Raw genomic sequence first — 19,868 nt, 5'->3', positions numbered from 1 at the left:
CCAGCGGTGCAGAGCTGCACCCGGCGTTCGCGCAGGACCGCAACCCGCACCCAGGAGCCTTCACCCCACCAGGCTGCTCCAGAGAGCGAGCGGCACCTCCTCGGTGCCAGACGCGCACCGTTTGGGGACACCGGCCCCTCCACCACCCACGGCGGACCCTCCGACGCCGATGCGCTGAAGTCTGACCACGACAGCTCCGCGCAGGAAGGACAGGAGCAGTTCTCCTACGTAATTCACCACCGCACACGGAACACAGAATAGGTTCAAAGTGTGTGCAACGTTTTATTGAAAAAATACGAATGTTCTGTACATAAGTACAATTCAACGGGCTCGATAAAATCTCCAGAGGCTTATTGGTTAACACAGGTCTTCTTTTCTTCTTTTTCCTCTAAGCGCATAAAGCATACAACGAAGCAGCAGGTCCCCTGTACTTGTGCAAGCGCAATCCCGTGGCTGTGCGCGCAGCATAGCACCTGGCTCTACACGCGGGACTCCAGCTTGCTCAATGTACTTTGGTGGATGCTCTGCAAGAAATGTAAAGCATGGAAGAACTGCACAGAACTGGTCCTTCAGTCCACTGATGATTCAAAATTTATTGTGAGATCTCTGTTATCCTGAACAGTCTGCATCTGCGTATCCAATATTTCTGACAAATAAATACAAAAATAAATAGGGATCTGGCCTCACAGAACCTCAAGTCTCAGAAGCAACACAATTCGTAGCAAGCTACATACATAATTTCAACTATATCAACATAATTTATTTAAATCTCTATCAATAAATGTATTAAAAGTATAAATTCTTATCCAATACTGAGAGTTTAGTTCTGGAAATAAACCCAGAAAAACAAAGCTTTTTCAGTTTCTCTCACAATTTTAGTGTACTCTTAGAAAATGCTTTATAGCTGAACTTCAGCAGAAACTAGCTGCTATATAATGTAATTCTATTCCCCAAACCTAATATAAAAAGCTTTTTAAATCTTTTTACAGTAACTGGCTTTCACGTCCTAACTTTACATACAGTTACTAAAAATCCTGCACACCGCAGTGCCAACTAAAAACAGGCTTAGTGTTAAGATTACATGCACAAATGCTGGGGTACCAAAGCAGAAACTGAATAATGTGGCAGCTTCACAATTAACTTATGTTGCTAATTGGATGATGTAACAACACTGCAATCCCAAAGATATGTACGTTGCAAATGGAAAGACAACGAATAGGAGTGGATGAGGAGAAAGTGAGGCAAAAAACCTTTTTTTCTTCTCCATTTTAAAGTGGAATGTCTGTTATCGCCAAGAAGGTAAATGTAGACCAGCGTTAGAAGCTTGTACTAAATCAGGAGTAAATCGTGATGACTTCTCGGCCACCTCCTCTAACAAGTAATACTCTCTCCAGACCCTCAGTCAAGACTTCGAGAAACTCCATGTCTGTTTTGGTAAAGTTAAGGACAAATATCGAAACCAAACTACACGGTGATTAACCTCTGTACTGGGTTTACGCAGCATGGTTTTGGGAACCAGGAGGCTGCAGAAGCATCCCCAGTGAGATGAGACATGGGGCTGCCCCACACCAGACAGAGCCACTTTCAGCCAGCTCCAAAATGAAGGCGTCAGTGGCGCCGGTGGCACGGGCGACAGCCACGCTCCCTCCCACCCCCTCCACGCACACCGAGTGTTTTCCAGCCACAACTGGCTCAGTCTCCCCAGGGAAGGGTGGAAGAATTCCGCATCTGCACCCATAATCCCAAGTTTACAATCTCCCCTGAGCTCTAGTAGCTGTGGTCAAGAGCCCCTTGTGCCGAGAGGACTGTTTTTATCCTTTCTTCAGCCTGCAGAACGTTGTGAAACGGACGTTACTACTTCTACTACCTAGATTCAGGAGAAAATAATCTTTTGGTCTGTGACTTGTAACAGACATTGTCTGGCACAGGCCAGTGAAAAGCTTGGTAATTTAATGGTACAAACCAAGACGGAAGAGCAGCTGCGGACCCAGACCGCGTGCCAACAGCCTCACCAGAGCACAGCCCGCAGCTCTGCCTCGCTCCGCGCCTCGGGGCGGCTGTTCCTCCAAGTGCCTGAACGCCGGGGGTCTGAATGCCCACCCCAGCAGAGCCCTGCGCTCGGAGCCAAGCCCCCCAGTGCTGGGACAGCAGCTACGCCCAAGATGCACCCTCTCCTTCGGGACTGCTGCTCGCTCCAGTTCAGACCTTGCCCTGCCCCGGGCACTGGCCGCTGGGAATGGCTTCTTACACATCTGCTATTGAGAATTAAAAAGTTTAATAAATAAATAAAATCAAGCGAGAATTTAGACAAGACTGATTATAAAGCTACAAGGCTCCCAGAGTGACCAGAGGCAACTTACACGTTAAGAAATTACTCTTAAATTACAGCCACAAGCCAGTACCCTCCACTCAGTGGGCACTTTGTCACGCTACAGCCTGACAGCATTTGTGGCAAAGTCAACTCAGGAGCACAGGAGGAAGATCTGCTCCGTCCACCAGGCCTCGCCTGCAAGGATACAGTTTTCGTCACCATCAGTGTTCTTTGGAGGACCAGGCATGTTAAGAAGAACAAGTCTGGCATCATGGGATCTATTTACAATAACTTCATTTAGCTTCACTGCTGTGTGCATTCTTCGAACGTTGGACTGGTTCCTGCGGAAGAAGCACATTGAGACGCACCGTTAGAAACACACCTCTGAAAACTGAACCGTTAAAAACCCCACCTTAAATCTCCTGAATGCCCTGCTAAATTTCAGCTCAACACACAGTAAAATTTTTCAAACTTAATGAGGAAGATACAAAAGAGATTTCACAGAGCTTTTCAGGTACTGCTGGTCCATCGGTTTTAAGATCCCTGGAGTCAAACTCTCCAGTTCACAAATACACTCTTTAAGAAGCACATTTTATAAAGATGATTTATTGTCTTGCACAAGAAGCTAAAATGTGTTTGCTCTGACTGCAGGTGTGCGCCTGCAGAGCCCTCCCTTTCGGCAGCCCTCGCCAGATCCCCCTGCTCCCGCAGCGGCACAGACCGCGCACCTCAGCGCGCTCAGCACCGCGTCGGACGGGCACCACGGCGCTCAGCCCACGCTGCCCAGAGCGCGCTCAGCACCGCGTCGGACGGGCACCACGGCGCTCAGCCCACGCTGCCCAGAGCGCGCTCAGCACCGCGTCGGACGGGCACCACGGCGCTCAGCCCACGCTGCCCAGAGCGCGCTCAGCACCGCGTCGGACGGGCACCACGGCGCTCAGCCCACGCTGCCCAGAGCGCGCTCAGCACCGCGTCGGACGGGCACCACGGCGCTCAGCCCACGCTGCCCAGAGCGCGCTCAGCACCGCGTCGGACGGGCACCACGGCGCTCAGCCCACGCTGCCCAGAGCGCGCTCGCAGCTGGCGCCGAACAGCAGTCGACGTCTCCAGAGAAAGGCTGCTTTCCTAGCCGTGTGCGGCTGCAGGCGCACCTGTCCTGGCGCTCTTCTGCCGCACCATAAGGAATTTAACCTTTCCTTCTGCGGAAGCTGACTGGCCTCTCTGCCTGGCTATTTGCAAGAGAAACTTACAACCCAAGTAACTTTAAAATCTCAATCATGCTTTTAAATTTGAGCAGCCACTTGGTTTGAAAGTTATGGGAGAAAAGGTAATAGATGCAGCATGATCTCATAAGCCTCTGCTCCTTAAGAATCCAGGCTAGGAGAGGTAACAGGATTAATTATTCAGAATATATCATCACAAAGTGATATCAATTCATGCAGTAACAGAACTGGAAATTGTCCTTTGGGGAGTTTGAGCCAGGGAATGTTTCCTTCCTACAGGAAATCAACCATTACTTCGGTGATGTAAAAGGAAAAACAGTACAGAAATAGACTCAAAGGGAGAATATATTTGCAGCTTTTTTTCTTCATTTTAATAAATTAAAAACAAGTACTAGTAGAAACAAATCGAATATGAATCTGCAGTTTTGTTAATTCAGTTTTAACATGTTTTGAGTGAAATTCTTCAGTAACCTCACTGCTCTTCTAAATACTTAGGTTTGCAAAGAAATATGTTCCATATGCAGAAAATAGAAGATGCAATGGTAAGAATAATGTTTATTATACTAACAACACGATTTACACACTTGGAATTACCTCTCTGTTATTTCATGTTCCTATTTAATTTAGTGAAAGGACATCCCGTCTTCACCATGTCAGCTTCAGAGAGCCAGGGACAACACAGAGGCCAGATTATGCTTACAGGAAAGAAGAAACTAGCGCCAGAAACAATATACGGTTATTACCTATGTATAGTCTTGGAAAAGTAGGGAATACCAAACCTTTAGTTCTCAACTAAAGTGACATCTGAAATTCGCATCTCCCCAGTGATTTGAACGTGCAGGCTGCAAGACTGCTTAGTGTCCAGAAACTGTCAGAGATAACATCATAACAGCGATGTGGAACGGGAGCTTCTCTAAATGAGCCACGTTTCCCACGGCTTGTGTCATACTTTGCTGAAGAATATAGGTCCAGACCTGTAAGTGTTTTCTAGCGTGACTTAGTTCTTGTAAGCGCAGCTCTTGTGTTTGTCACGTGCCATTAATGATACTGAGCTTAAGCGGCTGGTCCAGCTCCCTTTAAAAACTTTGCTAAGACTGCTCAACTAACTCCTTTTCTCTTCTTCCATAATTACATATAGCTTTTCTGCTTTTAGTTGAGATAATGAAGCCTTCCCTCTCAACCATCTTAATGTACTTCTTAGTTAAATAACAAACTTACAAGTTTCCCCACTCTCTGAAAGCATGGAAGAAGAAAAAGTACAGGAAGTTAACACCAAATTCAGCAGAATTTCTACAGTATATAAACTATGTATGATTCATCCTACGCCAGATTTGAATTCTTGCGGGTTTATTAGGAAGAAAAATCTAGAACTTTGCCAAGTATGCCAAGCTGAGCGAGTGAACTCTTCATGTAAGATGTAGGACATCAGAGGTCACAGGAGACCACAAAGCCACAAACACACCTTTACTTGTAGCTATTCAAGGTGCACACATCTGGTAATACTAAGGCAGTCAGTACGTGTCAGTCTGTCTTAGAGGGTTTTATCAGACAAATATTCTATCCACAGTCATTCATCACCATCTCCACAGCTTCTTCCTTGCCGCGTTAAACATCCCCGCTACACATTAGATCAGTGAAATTATCAGTCTGGGTTTTCATTGTGTGTTTTGTTGAGATATTTGGGAGACAGGAGGAAAATTCTAATAGGATTTAACAGCTCCAACTTAGAATTTGCCTATACCAAGCAAAATATTGCAGGATGTGTGGCACATTTAATTGGTTTGAGTTTTCTCAGGAGGCTGAGCGCCCTCTTTTCAGTAGGCAGCTCTCAGTGTTCACTGCACAAGTCTAAACCGAGGATCAGGAGACAAAAGACAAAACCACAGCACATCTGGTTTCAGGAGGCGCAAGCTGTTGACTCTGACAAGACTCACGGCTTAATGCTGATGAGATCTCTAAAGCTTCCCACAGCGCTGCCTCGGTTCCGCTTCTCAGCGTCGCATTTCTCCTTGGTCCAGGTCATCTGGATGTTCTCAGGAACTGTGTCGGTCTCATCTTCCTCATCTGAGTAGAGGCTCTCCAGACGTGCTATTGAATGTCTGTCCTTCACCAGCTGCGCCTGGAGGGCACCGAACAACACGGTGAACTCAGGGACTTTAGTTTAGCTTCTCTGGCTCTGTTTAAGCAATGTCAGAGTGTTTGCTCCACTGTGTCCTTATTTTGTACAGTCAATACAGCATTTAGGACAGCCCTAGCCAATAACCTTACATACCAAATTGACTTTAAAAAGAGTCTCTCACATCATGACATGGTCTGAAACAACAGACGAGTCTGACTCCAGACTGACAACAGAAATAAACTGGACAAACACATGCTGAAAAATTAGATCATCTGCACCCTTCAGAGCTACACATCGTAACAGCCCAAAATGGAACCAAATCTTCCGTAGGAAAACAGGATAAATTGCGACAAACGCCAGACATCCCATATAAAGGAAAAACAAGGTCAAGAATGGGATGAGACTTACATCCTTAAGTCACTGAGTATCATTTATATTGCAAATGGGAACACAAAAATCGTTTCTACAGCATATGTGCCACTGTTTTTTTTTCCCAAACCAAATAATTTCTAACATGCTTTTGCAAGGACAGGGAGGCTATTCAATGACTACAGGAAATTCTGGGAAACAAAAAAGCCACACTGAAAGTATTTCCTTAAATCCTTAGAACACAGGAGTTAAATTCAAGCAGCAGCTATATAAAACGTCACCGGGAAGGCACTATGTGTCATCCACCTCAGCAGCCCATAATAATCAACCACAAATGACATACCTCCCTTTCCCTCTCTGTTTTTGTCAGCCTCATCTGCCTCAGCATCTGAGATCTCTGCTCCATCATAAGAGTTCTCTCGTAAGTATACGCTGAAATATCACTATTGTGCTGCAGAAGTAAGAAAAATACTGTGCTTGTAATCAAGTTATAACCAAACACCACCGCTTGCAGCATAAAGCGAAGATCGGGCTCAAATCCCTTACCATTTCTACCACTTCTACCTCTGCCTCTATTCGGAGCTGGTAGAGGAAAGTAGCCAAGTCCTTCTTCATCTGGATGCTGTTATCGTCCATCTGAGCTACAGTAAAAATCCTCATTTTGCACTTCCTCCAAACCTGGTGAGGGAAAGCAAACTCTCAGTGTTTGAACCAATACATTTTGCTCTCTGAAATAGAAACTTATCGATATATCCACCCGTGTTTATCAATACAGGCTCTGCTACTGGACCTCGTTTCTTTGAACTAGTGGACACAGAAGCTGGGGGACAAACACTCTTTTGCTAGCTCCTTACTTTGTGCTGTTTGAGGAGAAAGGGAAGCAACATCAACATGCCTCCGTCGTGCACAATCCACCAGACGTCAATGTTGCCTTCATTGTAACGCTCATGGTTGCTGGGGTAGAAAGACACGTTTTTGGGAACCAGCAGAGCCAGGTGGGCTGCAGTTGTGCAGCGAACGGTACCTGCCCCAAGGGGAAGAGCACACGGTTACTTCCAATTGTGCGACAGCCATCTATTTGTTCATTTTTTTTTTTTAAAGTATGTACAGCAACGCTTGTATAGACAGGTCAGACACAATGACAGAGCTGGGATAAAGCAGATGAACAGGAACACGAGCACTATTTCATGTTTCAAATAAAAGCGTCAGTCTCCAAAGCCAAGTATGAGGAGAAAGCATCTGCTCTGTTCTAACTTGACCACATTAACTGGACCATAGGGGAAGGAGAGGGACAGAGCAGAGCGTTAGCTCCAACAGTGAAAGGAGACAGGTAGGTCACGGCCAGTGAAAAGACAGACTATCTAGCAAACCGCTTACAGTTTGCCATAAAAACAGTATCTCTCAAGTCTATAACTTTTCTAAGCATCCATTAGACAGAGGAATATTAGCTGCTAAATTGATCTTTGAAGATCTTTCATAAGTTTTTCATATACAACAAGTGATATTTCAAACAGAGGGCATTTTTTGTGAGAATTTATCTACTTCACAATCAATACTAGAAAAAAACAGACTAAAAACCCAAACCAATTTCACAAGGATTCTGTTAAAACCCCCTGTATGCACCATGTGTGGAACAAACATCTGTTTGACCACGCAGAACCTTCAAAGCTCACCTATAAATGTCTTCCAGGACCTTGGGTCTTCGCTTTGCCTCCAGCCGTAGGGCCATCCCAAAACCACAGTGTTATGTTTCATGCCACCGAGCCCACAGGACTGGATCAAGTGGGCAATTCCTTCTCGAACTTTATTAGCTACAACTACTTGACAAAATCCTTTCACCTTCTCAATGTCCATCATATTCTTAATCGTCTGCAAGACAGACAAGGAGAAACCTCACAAACAAGAGCAACTTTAACTGCTTCTCTGTCGTGTGATTACAGCGTAAATTCCCGGTTCACACATCCGCAACACATTCCAAAGCAAAGTTCTGCTCATCCACTTCCCTTAGTAAGACGGAAAATACCCACTGATTGCGAATAATACTTGTTTAAAACACACATAGTTCCTTTCCAAACAGAATTATTTCTAACAGATTAAGATAAGGGCTTTTGTGCTTGTGCTACAATCTCTTATTCACAGCAGCAGTTACTGATATCTGTGTTACTATCGAACTTTCCATTTTCTAGTCCTAAAACACTCACCTTTTTAAACCCAAGGTTAATAACTTCACTCAGATTTCCAGTTGCAGAGTTCTATGTAACATGCTCTGTTATTGCATGCAGTTTACAAACATAAACACCAACTCCCCCCACCTTTCAAGAATTCCACGTCCTTTATTTGTTTAAAAACCAACCAAGCATGATCAACACGCAGGCCCATGAATTCATTTTCCCTTTGTAACAGCTTTCCTGTATAAAAAGCCTCTAGGGATGAAAACAGTGATGTGCTGATACTACACGGATGTGAACAGGGCTATGATGTCGTGTTTACACAGTGAGGAAGATTAAATGATTTCTTAACAAAGTTTCAGGACCATCTTTCAATGCTTTTTGTAATAAATTTATCACCACACCAAAAGACACATAAGATTTGCCACATTTATAGTAACTGTCAGTTATTGAAATGTTTCTTGGTATGCTGCTCAGAAAACTAAGTAGTCCTCTTCCCTCCATTACTCAGCATACATAAACATCCTGGTAATTATTTCTTAAAAACGAAGACGGTTTTCTGCAGCGGGGCTGTCCACACAACTTGCAACCGCTACCTCATCACATTCCCAAAGCCACCCTGCAGCTGAAACGTTCACAAGCCCTTTACCGAGCCACCCCTGCTCAGCTGGCTCTGTGTTCCCAGGAGCCTCACTGACGCGCTTCTGACCACGCGTGACTACGAAACTTTTCAGTTATTTGCCCACTCGCCCCGTTCTACTTCAGGAATTTGTCTAAGGCACTGACCTGTTCAGCAGCCTGGGCTTCTCCGTAAGTTTCCAAGAAATTCCCTTGGATCACTGATCCTATGATAGTCAAACCTTTGCCAGCTTTCAGCTGAGATGCAAATGTTAACAATCTAGGGTATTTCACATGCAAATCTTCATCAAGTTTCAGAAGCACCAGCAACTGAGGCCTGGAAAAAATCAAAAAGGGAATGCATTTTTTACTAAGGCTTTAACAAAAACACTTCTGCAAAAACTGCCTCTCTCATCACTTTAATTGTGCTTGAATATGAACTCTGATACAGCACATTCTTTCTCTTTCTCACACTTTAGAGGGGTTTTAATTAATATTTTATTTCTCTTGATTAAAAGCAGATTTGAAGCACTGAGGGAATTCTTCTGCTGCACTGTTTTGACAAACAAAACCCGTTCATGTACTTAGTTTAAGAGGCTTGCATTAGTGTTTTATTTATTTGATTGATTTTCACGGCTCTGTGAGTACTCTTGGAGCATGCCGTTCACCCCGTAAGGCTGGCCTTCCAGACCTATCTGCAAACCTGTGCCAAGCAGCTGGGAAACGAGTATTTTCATCTAAACACACATCCTACCTGCTTTCCTTCCCTTCCCTTCAGGTATTGCTGCATATTAAGTTATTTTCTCTCTTAAGCTATGGCTGAGCAAGTGTCCAAAGATGTATAAAATTCTCCTCTTTGGTAGATTCTTGGTCCTCTTGTCCAGAGCCCAAGAGCTATGCAATGCATAACTGAGAGCTCTTAATCTGCCTTTAGCACACAAAGCCAGAGGGTGAAATGCTTTCCACTGTTCCAGTTTTCAGTCCCAGAATGGCAGCAGCGACTGCTTTGTGCCCCCAGTGCAAATTACCATGGGCTTCGGGACCTCTGTCCTGGGACCTCCACTGCTCCCCCAGGTTCCACTCCCGAACTCACCACCTTCAGCGGTCAATTAAAGACCCAAAGGACGCAGAAGTCCTGCCCGTGCGGGGCCTGCACGGGAGGGCTTGGGCAGGGACAGGGCAGCTTACCACAGACTCAGCGCTTTTTTTTTCCCTTCAGTATTCTGGGCATTTAAATTCATTCACACAGCCCAAAAGCTTCTTGTTTGAAGCCCAGTTTAATTCCATGGGTATGCAGATAACCGTGACTGCGCTTCGTTAGCTCAAGGCGCGTACCTCCAGTTCTTGGTGTGCGGAGGCCCCTCCTCCAGCCTCAGTAGCGCGTACCGCGCTGCGCTGAGCGAAAGGCCCCGGATGCCATCGCCCCACTCCTTCTCCGCACTGTGGAGAGCACACAGTTCAGCCAACGTGTGGTGTCACGAACACCTAGCTGCACACTCACAGTCACACTGCAGAGATAGCACTCCCTTATAAGGAGTTTACAACGTGATCCATAGCATGCACTGCATGTACATTTATCATTTGTACATGTACGTCTGCAGTACTTACACGTATCGCATGAGAGAAATGCAAATGTTTTAGTCAAATATATAACAGAGTGGTACCACAACACATTCTGTGTTTAATTTGTAACCAATGCTTCACTACAGAGAATGCTTCCCAAGCACAAACAGGCATTTCAGGACCCATTTTGCTAAAAATTAAGTTACACGGCCTTACTACATCCTGACTCCATCAGATATTAACCATCTCAGGCAACCTAAGCTGCAGATTCAGCTTTTCAAGCACTGTTCTAGACAGACTTTCGCACCAGGTACATTGGAATAAGATGGCTGCCCTCAGGTGTTCTGGCCCTGAAGTAATTACGTGTGGAGACAGCAGAAGGGCAGATCCCAACCGGGTTTCTGCCTCCTGCCACTCCCAAGTGTCACCAAACACCTTTAGAGGCTTAACAACAAAGCACTTCAGGGGCTTTTGTGTAGCACTGACACAGCAAAACAATGGAAAAAATAAGGGAAACCCTGTAAGTCATATCTCTGCACAGTGCCTTCTCCAAATGTGAAGTCCAGAGATAATTCGTCAAAACTAGACCCAATCTCCTTCCTGCCTTTTCCTGTCTGGTGAATACTTACCCTTGGTATTCAATGTACTTGTAAATCATGCCTGCGATAAGCATAGCTACCAACGCGTAGTACCAAGACGAGATGAACATCAGTGCCAGGCAAATACTCATGCCTAAAAATGAGAGGGCCCTAAGACAAAAAGAAAATATATTAGTGAATAGCGGGGTAGAAAAGCTGAAAAACAAGTCAATTATTCTCTTGATCTTTTTTCTTTAAGTTGTCTATTCTGACCTGACAGTGAAAGTAAAGCTTCCCGTGAACCTCCCTAATCCGAACAGTTTTAGCATCCTGTTGTTGGAATGAAACTCTCACGCCATTAAATATCTGGGTCTCATGCACAACAAATGTTACATCCAAGTACTCTTGCCTAGGCCTGATGTCCAGAGGAAAGAGAGGTGCCCAGGACCCCCTGGAGGGAGCTCCTCCAGACCCCGGCCCGCAGCGCACGGCCCAGGCGCCGGGCGCTCTCCGGCTCACCAGTGATAGTATTTGAATCGGGGCCGCCAGTTGGGAGTTCTGAGGAGCGTCTGCACGGCACACGCGAGATTAACAAAGAGGTAACACATCAGGAAAAACCTGCAAAGCAAACGGAACTGAAAAGCCCTTCAGCACACACGGAGATCCTGGCATGTATTATAATCACATTCATGATTTACAGTCAAAACATGGCTGCCCTGTCACGTGTGACCATTCCTCTGATTTTTATCAGCTCGACTACCAGTATAAAGTAGTTAAAACAGTCTTTTAATTGAATCAAGTTAGATCTGTATTAATTCTGGGATAACAATATCATTTCCCTAAGTAACAATCTAGCCATAGTAAAAACATGTTTATCCGCACCATATTCCAGACTAGAAACAGACTTACAGGTAGAGCCTCACATCAGATAATTCATAGAAATAACAGAAGTGGAACTCAGGCTCCAATAATCCTCTTCACTCATTTAAGATATGGTTCTAGAAGGCCATCCAATTAACAAAACTCATTAGACTGTCAGTCTTTCCCAGCTGGCCCCTCCCACCCTTTTTTGTTTTTTAACAGCAGCCACCCTGTTTCTTACATGGAGAGAATTGGGGCCACCATGTCAAGGGAAGCAATAAGGATTCCCAGCTCGGCAATCAGTGCTGTTAACAGAAGAGCCCACGTTGGTTCACCATTCGCTTTTCCATGACCAAAAATCTGAAGAAACAGGAATATTAAGTGTATCTTCCAAATACTTCATAAGGTTATAATGAAAAAAAAAAACAAACAAAAAACACATTTTAAAAAACAATAGTTATTTTCTTACATACTTTTTTCTATAGAGCAAGGAGTCAAATTATTCTAACGGCTTTCTGTGCTTCACTGACTTAAATGTTAGACTTCTTCATAAAATTATCATATACGTCTATTCAAACCCCTTTAAAGTTATTCCTAGTTTCTAACAAAAGAAAATAAAGCATTAAAATAAAAGATATTGACTTCACTAGAGCGCTGGGCAAACTAGGGCAAACCAATTCCATTTCGCAGAGCTCAGCGTCACGCGGCGGGTCGGTCACCGCGCACGCCCGGACGCACCCAGAGGAAAGGAATGATGTTGTCCTTGGCTATGGCCTGCAGCAGCCGCGGCGCCCCGGTGAGGCTCTGCAGCCCGGCCCCGCACGTCGAGAAGAAGGAGCCCACCACAATGACCCACGGCGAGGGCCACGACAGGGTGCCCACCACCAGGTTCTTGTTCACCGCGTCGCCGTACCTGCGGAGAGGGACACCCACACGTTCGCATTCGGAGCAGTGCTTTCACACTCGCGTTTGTTCTTTTGGGTCCGTTTTAAGACATCGTTTAAATATTATTAAGCATTACATATATTCTTTAGTGGGAGAGATAAAAAGTAGTAAGCAACCCGAGTTACCTTTGATACGCAGATAGGAAGCGTCTGCAACCTGATTTCAACAATTCAAAAACTTTCTTCTGCTTATGTATCATAAGATTTACATTATTATCACAACATTATTTTCCATTTTCACCTAGAAAGATGCAGTTCTTAGCAAGAACTTAAGTTTACTGTTTAAAAGCCCCAACACAATCCAGTATCAGACCTCCCTACAATGGACTCGAGGGTTTGGTTGGTTGGTTGGTCTGGTTGTGGGTTTTTTTCTCAGACAATTATACTCACAAGCACTTCATTGCTTATGCCCTGGAAAGGGTCCATCAATGTGAGGGAAGCTGTCCAAAAAGCACTTGTAGACTCTAGTACTGGGAACACTGTTATTTGGTTTATAGACAGAAATGCCTGATAACTAATAATCCCAGGGCAGAGATAACCAAACACCCAACTTCATCCAATTACAGATATCTGGTTGCATTTCTCAGTTCGGCTTCTATGCAAGAAAATAATCGTAAATGCTATGAGGAAATACTTCATCCTATGAACACCAGCTGTGAACACAGCGTATGCAGATCGAGATGTGTGTTATCGGCCTGTCCTGTCCGGCACGTGTCGGGGAGCACGTCATCCCAGCTCCTGGCCTGGCGGACCGTGGTCCGCGAGCACAAGAAGGAGCAGCTTCGCAAGCTCTGCTAAGGCACCGCAGGCTGAAATCCTCTGGCTGCTGGGCTCGTCCGCTGGCGTCACCCTGCTTGTACAAAAAGCAGCAGCCGCACCGCGGACGGCAGCGAACCCAGAGAGCAGTTCGCAAAGAGCGATTTTGCCAAACTCGGTAATTAACAAAAACAGGACAACGAATGAGCAAAAAAAAAATAAAAATCAAGGTTCATCTGGAGAAGAACAAAAGAAAAACAACAGCTCACTGTTGTCATTTTGTATCTTGGTTGTCTAGGGAAGAGAGAAGTTTGAAATCTGTGATGTACTGCTAGGGATCTGGTCTTTGAATGAGTGCCCTGGAAAACGAAAAGGGCAGGGTGACACACGGCAAAACAGCTCTGGGCAGGGTGGAGGAAGGAACTAAGACACAGCATGGAAAATCTGTATCGAATCGAACACAAGAAGAGTCTCAAAACGTTGTTGAAGGTTTACATTCAAACACGGCTCAAAGGTGCCCAGAAGTAGAATTTTAAAAAACCAACAATAAGCGGGGGAGGGGGCCAGCATGAGATGGAAAGAACACAACTTCCCTGCAGAAGAGAGCGCTGGAACAGTAACACTTACTTGTCTCTCAGGACTACACCTTCTATGCAGGCTCCAAATAACAATACACAGCTGAAGTCTGGAGTACAGGGTGTGCTAAGGAAGCAACATTTGTTCAGACATGGCAGATGAACACAACTGTAGAAGCGCTGTGGAGCGTTCAACGAGCGCCTGTTGTCCAGCACCTGCACTGCAGCATCTGCACAGGCACCGGGCAAAGCTGCTGCGTAAATTAATGTCTCGCTGCTCACGTATACCTTCTAATACTAAATGATAAAGTTACTATTCTAAGTTTCAATTTTTAAAAAGATTAAAATATTATGATAAAGGAGATATCTCCAGAGACAAGAAGAGAGAAAAGAACGATCTTTCAATATCAGTTTCTGTTCTATACTAGCAAATTAAATTGAGGTTTACTTATAAAATTACTTGAATATTTGGTTTCTTATTAAACTGTAATGTTACTGCACCGGGGAGTACAAAATACTTCAGGTTTTTTTGATCCAGCCTTGCAGTAAAGTTTTTGATCCTGTGCTTTAGGTTTATACGAATGGTTAAATCCTGAACTCTACCCCCGAAATGCAGCTGTAAAATACAAAGAGTAACCAGCAGTGATCACTCCTAAAAGATGAGGGTGCAAGCCTTCCACTGGGTGGCGCGTTAACGTCTACACACGAAGTCACCCACTACAAAGTGAGTTTGGATCTGCAAATATTTGAACACCCGCGCTGGGGGGTATGTCTGTGACCTGGGTTAACATTTGTTAAATTCCCAGGAAACGCAGACTCCTTGGTACAGGGACGGTTCCCAAAGACACATCTGGAGAAGGCTGCACTCCCAAGGAGCTGGGACCCCGACTCGCAGCCGTGGCAAAAGCAGGGTCCCAACAGCAGAATTCCCAGGAGTCGCCATCCTGGCCAGCTGCCCTTCGAGTGAGACTTTTCCAGAACGCTCTTACAAATCATTTTGGAAGTCCTTCCTCATATTAATTGCTTTTTGCCTTTCTTTTTAACCTCCTATGTTGACAAATCATAGTTTAAGACACCATCATCTAGAGGAAGCTGAAAGAGCTTGGCTTCATCTTTTCTCTATCAGGAGAGATTAAGGTGGTCTTTCCTGAGCAAAGCTCCTGTGGTCCTAAGCCCTGGAGAGTTTAAGCACATACAAAACTTGACAACTTCAACTGGGACAAAGGTCGTTCCTCTGAACACACACTCAGCACCCAGAAATGTGGTATGAGGAACACCCTCGTGTTCCGAAAGGTCAGCACCCCGGGCCCAGAGGGAACAGGCAGGAAGCAGCGAGTCACTCACAGCTACGAGGAGCTCGCGACCGGGCTCGGCGCTCGTGACGCTTCCCCGCGCCGGACAACCGTGGAGCAGCATTAAGTCAGACGACTGCGCTAAAAATCAAAGGGTGGGGGAAAGCCCTGTAAACTGATGTAAGATCATCTCGTCTCACTGACTTCAAAATAACCATATAAATTCATCGGTACCAGCGAGCAGCTGTCTTTATGCCTTCACACACGAACCTTCCCTGCCCCACCCCCAGAAAAAGCAAAGCCATCACACTTAGAAATTAGATTAGCTGTTCCCCAACTCCAGTTTATCTTGCCCTAAAACGTTCAAGAAAGCATATACTCCTTAATGTCACTCAAAGGCTTGGTTTTTAAGGAACTGAAATTTATGATCTCTCCCATTTAAAGCCTTCCCTCATCTTCATAATCCACTGCACACTAAGAAAAAAATACATATGTACCTGTATTCCACCAGTCTGAAAAGCTATAGATGACTGTGTAGCAAAGAACAACAACAGACATGCAAAGTAAAACAAAAAACCCAACACAGCAAGGGAGATGGAAAACAACAGGATAATAACTGACGCTTTCAGCTCAAGGACTCCGGTTTTTTGACTGACCAATCATACTCACAGTGGTATTGCAGTCACCTGAAGGCAGTTCCACAAACCAGGTAACACGGTCATTCATCTGAGTCACAACATTTTAAAAGGATACAGACTAGTGATGTGGTGACAATAGCAAGAATTGTCCCAACGGGAATGGATTTCTGCGCATCTTTGAGGTCCCCTGATCTGTTTGAACCAGCCATGATACCTGAAAATACATTTGGACATAAGATCAAGGGAGAGAAGAAACCTCAGAGGCCCAGGACGCCCTCTTGTCCCTGTTGTCCCAGAGTTCTCACCAGTCACTGAAGGGAAGAAGATGCCAACCAGCACCATGAATGAAGTAGCTATATCTGAAAGCACATACAGATGAAGGTTGTTCTTCTGGCCTGCTACATCAACAGATGGGTGATGTGCTTTCTCCAGTATCTCTCCTTTCTCCAAATAATTGCTCCATAAGTTGTCTTCAATGTCATTATCACACCACAGAAAAGAAAAGCATGTTTCAGTTCAATCCTGTTGTCATTATAATGGGTCTACAACTGAAGATTACAAATGCAATTCATGCAATTCAGTGATCAACACAAATTAAGGCATATACAAGTTACATGAAAGAAAATTAGTACTGCATGCCTTCAAGGGAACCTGTAACAAAACCAATAAATATGTATGAACAGTCTACAGAAGTCTAGGCCCGTTTTATCCTTTTGTATTACTAAATGTAACATGAACTTCACACCTATTTTAACCTCAAGAAATACATTTAATATCCTTAATGAATGACCATGCCCACGCATGATAGCTCAGAGAAACCAAAGCAACAATATTGACCAGCTTTCTACATATAAACGGATTTGTTATTCAGACAGTGTAAGAATTACAAAATTATATGGGTGACATTTAATTTCGCTAACAAGCACTGAGTCCACTCTAGAAACCAGACCACCGGCTTTCGTGAAAACGGGAACCTGAGGCACTCAGCACCTGTTCTCTGGAGCCTGGTGCAGCCATGAACACTTCTCAATTCTATTACAATCAGCAGCAGGTATGCTATTTTTACACAAGGACTTATGTTCCAGGATATAATCTTAACCTGTCTGAAATGGAGAGTCTGAGCTACAGAGAGCTCTGAAAAACTTTAAACAACTCGCTCACGTTAGCAGATTTTCTGCTGAACTTATCAGACGAACAAGGCAAATTTAACCACTTTTAGAGCAGACCAGTACTGTATCAGGAGAAAAGCGCCATCTACTCTTTCTCAAGATTGTAAGGCTTGGTTTTCTTTACTGAAGATAATTTTCTTCACTGTAATTACATTTCTTCAGTCCCTCTTCCTTAACCAGCAGGGAACAGTTCAACCCCTTTTCACCGCTCAGCATGGCTCAATGACCTGCCATACCTTTTAAAATCCCGCTAGCGGCGCCTGGAATTCCTGCTATCTCAGAGACATTGTTCATCAGGAAATAGTCATCACAGTTCTCCGTGGTTAAGTTTTTAGTGTGGCAGAAGAGCTCCCAAAGCTTAGAGGCCACAGTAATGTTGTCCTTGACTATGGTTTTGGCACAAACATCAAACTGATCTCTTGACAAAGTCCTGTTGCCCAACATGCAAATCCTGGAAGGGAAACATGAAAACCAGTGTTACTACCTGGTACCGGGAAGAGGAAATCCAGCCCTCCCCATCATCCTTCTTTCATACCATGGGAACCTGAAGTGGCTCTGGTCTGCCACGTTATGTCTCAGCTTGAAAAAGCTGGTGGTAACAGGGCAAAGACTCTGTTTCCTTTAAGGGTCAGAAGTACAAAGCTACTTCTCCAACAATTTTGAGAGAGGTATAAAAAGCTACACTAGTGTGATTTATTGAATTTGGTAAATTTACCTTAAACAATGAAAGGGAAAGATTAGGCAACATTTTTGTTTTCATTTAAACAGAACTACTGGAGTGGAAGAGATCTGAAGAATACGAGCATTCAGACTGCTAGATCTCTCAAATAGCTGAAGATTTGGAACTGCATTACCCCAGTTCCTGTCCAGTAGCACCCCAGTGACCCCGACAGTGTAGCTGAAGAACCAGGAGCATACATTTCAATCACAAGGAGCAATGATTCTTCCTGTCAGAAGGTACAAGGCATAACTGCTAAAATCCCCCAGTGCGCGCTGCATTTCCCCTAACCACGAACATGGTTTATTTCGGTACTGACAATTTTAACCCACTTCTCCAAAGATGGCTCCACCAGATACGATGACACAACATAACAGCTTCCTGCCACTAAATTTTCATTAAGCTTCTCTTCTCGATGCCAGAAAACAAACAAACAAGTTTTGTTTCTTCCATTTTAGTAAGTTTAATTCTTTCACAGGTCTCATCAAGCACCAGAGCCAGGAAAACGGAAGATACGGGGCCACTGTTGTCAGGTTTGCAAGCCTGTGAACTGTAACTTCAGAGAGGCCTTCCTCTCCGGAATTAAAAATCAGTACAGTATCTGGTTACTTCAGCAGAAGAAAATCCAATACAGCCCAAGGGGAAAAGGAGAACATTCAAGATCGATCCAAGAGATAATAAGGGGGATGTAGAGACACTGCTTTATTTTTACTGCTGTAAACCTGCCACTGTTGTAAAACATTATAATCACTGGGCCCTAAATATCTAAAAGGAACACTTGAGGGTTGCAAGTACTCAGTTATGGTCATGACATTTTAAGATGAGAATAATTATGCAGACTCAACTCCTCTATTTCCTTTCCATTCACCTCTTGTCAGCAGTATCAGGAAATACTGTTTGCATTTCTGGTAAAGCACATGTATTCACGTTATTGCTGCTCCTGCTGCAAGTTTAAAAACCACACGACACGTTTAACTGCCAGCAGAGCAAGGAACACGCGCGTTGTGCGCAGAGCAGGGCTGTCCACGCGGCAGAGCCGTCCGCCTGCAGCCCAAGGGCAGGTTTCGCGGGAGGCTCGGCACAGCCCCACCAGCACGCCTCCCGCACCCTCAGAGATGCTCTGCCGCTCGGAAGCTGCACCACGCGGCCACACTTCCCAGCCACGAAGGCAAAACCTCACGTCTGACTGGCCTGCGAGAAATGGACCTGCCCAGCTGCTTCCTGCCGAGCACGACGGCCACCGCAGCCCCGAAGAGCCCCTGCCCAGAGCCAAGCCGGCAGCCGCGGGCTGCGACAGCGATTGTCGTTAGAGGAGGCAGAGAAACGTCGGCCGCCACCACTCTGCGTACTCACCACGAGACTTCATTCTACAGAAACAGTTGGAGAACGTAATAATGCATTCATTTTAGCGTAAGAAACACGTATTCCACCAACTCCGCATGCAGAAGACTATCACTGTCACTATGTACAGCTAAAAAAGCTAAATTCACAAATAAGGTACCTTTGGCAATGTACCAAGCACAAGTTTTAAGTAACTTCCATTGAACCCCATCTTCCAGACCTGTAGGCAAAGTTACACCCCATTGAGAAATATTACTCACGGAAATTCAGGTGGATCAAAGATGGACTTGATAGCTCCGGCATAAATGGACAGTATGGATATTACTACACAGGCCAAGAAGAGGGAAGCAAATTTGTTAACATATTTCACGCCTACAAAGACCACCACTGCCATTAGGATGAGGAATACAGTTCCATACACCCTCATGTTGTTTAGCATAGCACTGGACACATCGTGGGCACCAGAAGGATGAAAAATTGCTGCTTGTGGCACAATATATGTCTGAAACGAGAAGAAAGCAAGCTGAAGGAACGCAGGAACAGAACTCTGCCTGTTTACTGCAGTGATCTTGTACCTATGCTAGAAACGTACATCAATTTCCAATTTGCAACCTGCCCTTCACCA

At 44.8% G+C, this 19,868-nt stretch overlaps 1 protein-coding gene across 6 annotated transcripts in view; it reads right to left on the bottom strand.

The window, feature by feature from the left end:
• Positions 1 to 258: 258 nt before the first annotated feature.
• SLC12A4 (solute carrier family 12 member 4) overlaps positions 259 to 19,868 on the bottom strand; it is a 48,819-nt gene continuing 29,209 nt past the window's right edge. Inside the window, exons 7-26 of one of the 6 annotated variants that reach the window (XR_011741265.1) lie at positions 19,504 to 19,745; positions 17,421 to 17,635; positions 16,321 to 16,485; positions 16,131 to 16,229; positions 14,138 to 14,195; positions 12,549 to 12,723; positions 12,052 to 12,170; positions 11,469 to 11,567; positions 11,001 to 11,120; positions 10,144 to 10,248; positions 8,977 to 9,145; positions 7,696 to 7,891; positions 6,877 to 7,046; positions 6,569 to 6,700; positions 6,366 to 6,473; positions 5,469 to 5,653; positions 4,753 to 4,767; positions 2,519 to 2,652; positions 1,251 to 1,426; positions 259 to 646 (exon numbers count right to left, since the gene is read on the bottom strand). Coding sequence is in view for 4 of the 6 variants with exons in the window: in XM_071814400.1 (XP_071670501.1) it covers positions 1,335 to 1,426; positions 2,519 to 2,652; positions 4,753 to 4,767; positions 5,469 to 5,653; positions 6,366 to 6,473; positions 6,569 to 6,700; positions 6,877 to 7,046; positions 7,696 to 7,891; positions 8,977 to 9,145; positions 10,144 to 10,248; positions 11,001 to 11,120; positions 11,469 to 11,567; positions 12,052 to 12,170; positions 12,549 to 12,723; positions 14,138 to 14,195; positions 16,131 to 16,229; positions 16,321 to 16,485; positions 17,421 to 17,635; positions 19,504 to 19,745 (2,598 nt within the window). In the remaining 2 variants the exon portion in view is untranslated. Of the gene's footprint in view, positions 1,427 to 2,518; positions 2,653 to 4,752; positions 4,768 to 5,468; positions 5,654 to 6,365; positions 6,474 to 6,568; positions 6,701 to 6,876; positions 7,047 to 7,695; positions 7,892 to 8,976; positions 9,146 to 10,143; positions 10,249 to 11,000; positions 11,121 to 11,468; positions 11,568 to 12,051; positions 12,171 to 12,548; positions 12,724 to 14,137; positions 14,196 to 16,130; positions 16,230 to 16,320; positions 16,486 to 17,420; positions 17,636 to 19,503; positions 19,746 to 19,868 lie in introns of all 6 variants that reach the window. The other 5 variants (XR_011741266.1, XM_071814400.1, XM_071814402.1 and 2 more) reach the window with 5 other exon arrangements.

Source organism: Patagioenas fasciata, chromosome 13, assembly GCF_037038585.1.
Source record: "Patagioenas fasciata isolate bPatFas1 chromosome 13, bPatFas1.hap1, whole genome shotgun sequence".
Taxonomy (NCBI): Eukaryota; Metazoa; Chordata; class Aves; order Columbiformes; family Columbidae; genus Patagioenas; species Patagioenas fasciata.
Note: the sequence above shows the minus strand (reverse complement) of the source record. Positions and strands in the feature narration are given on the sequence as shown.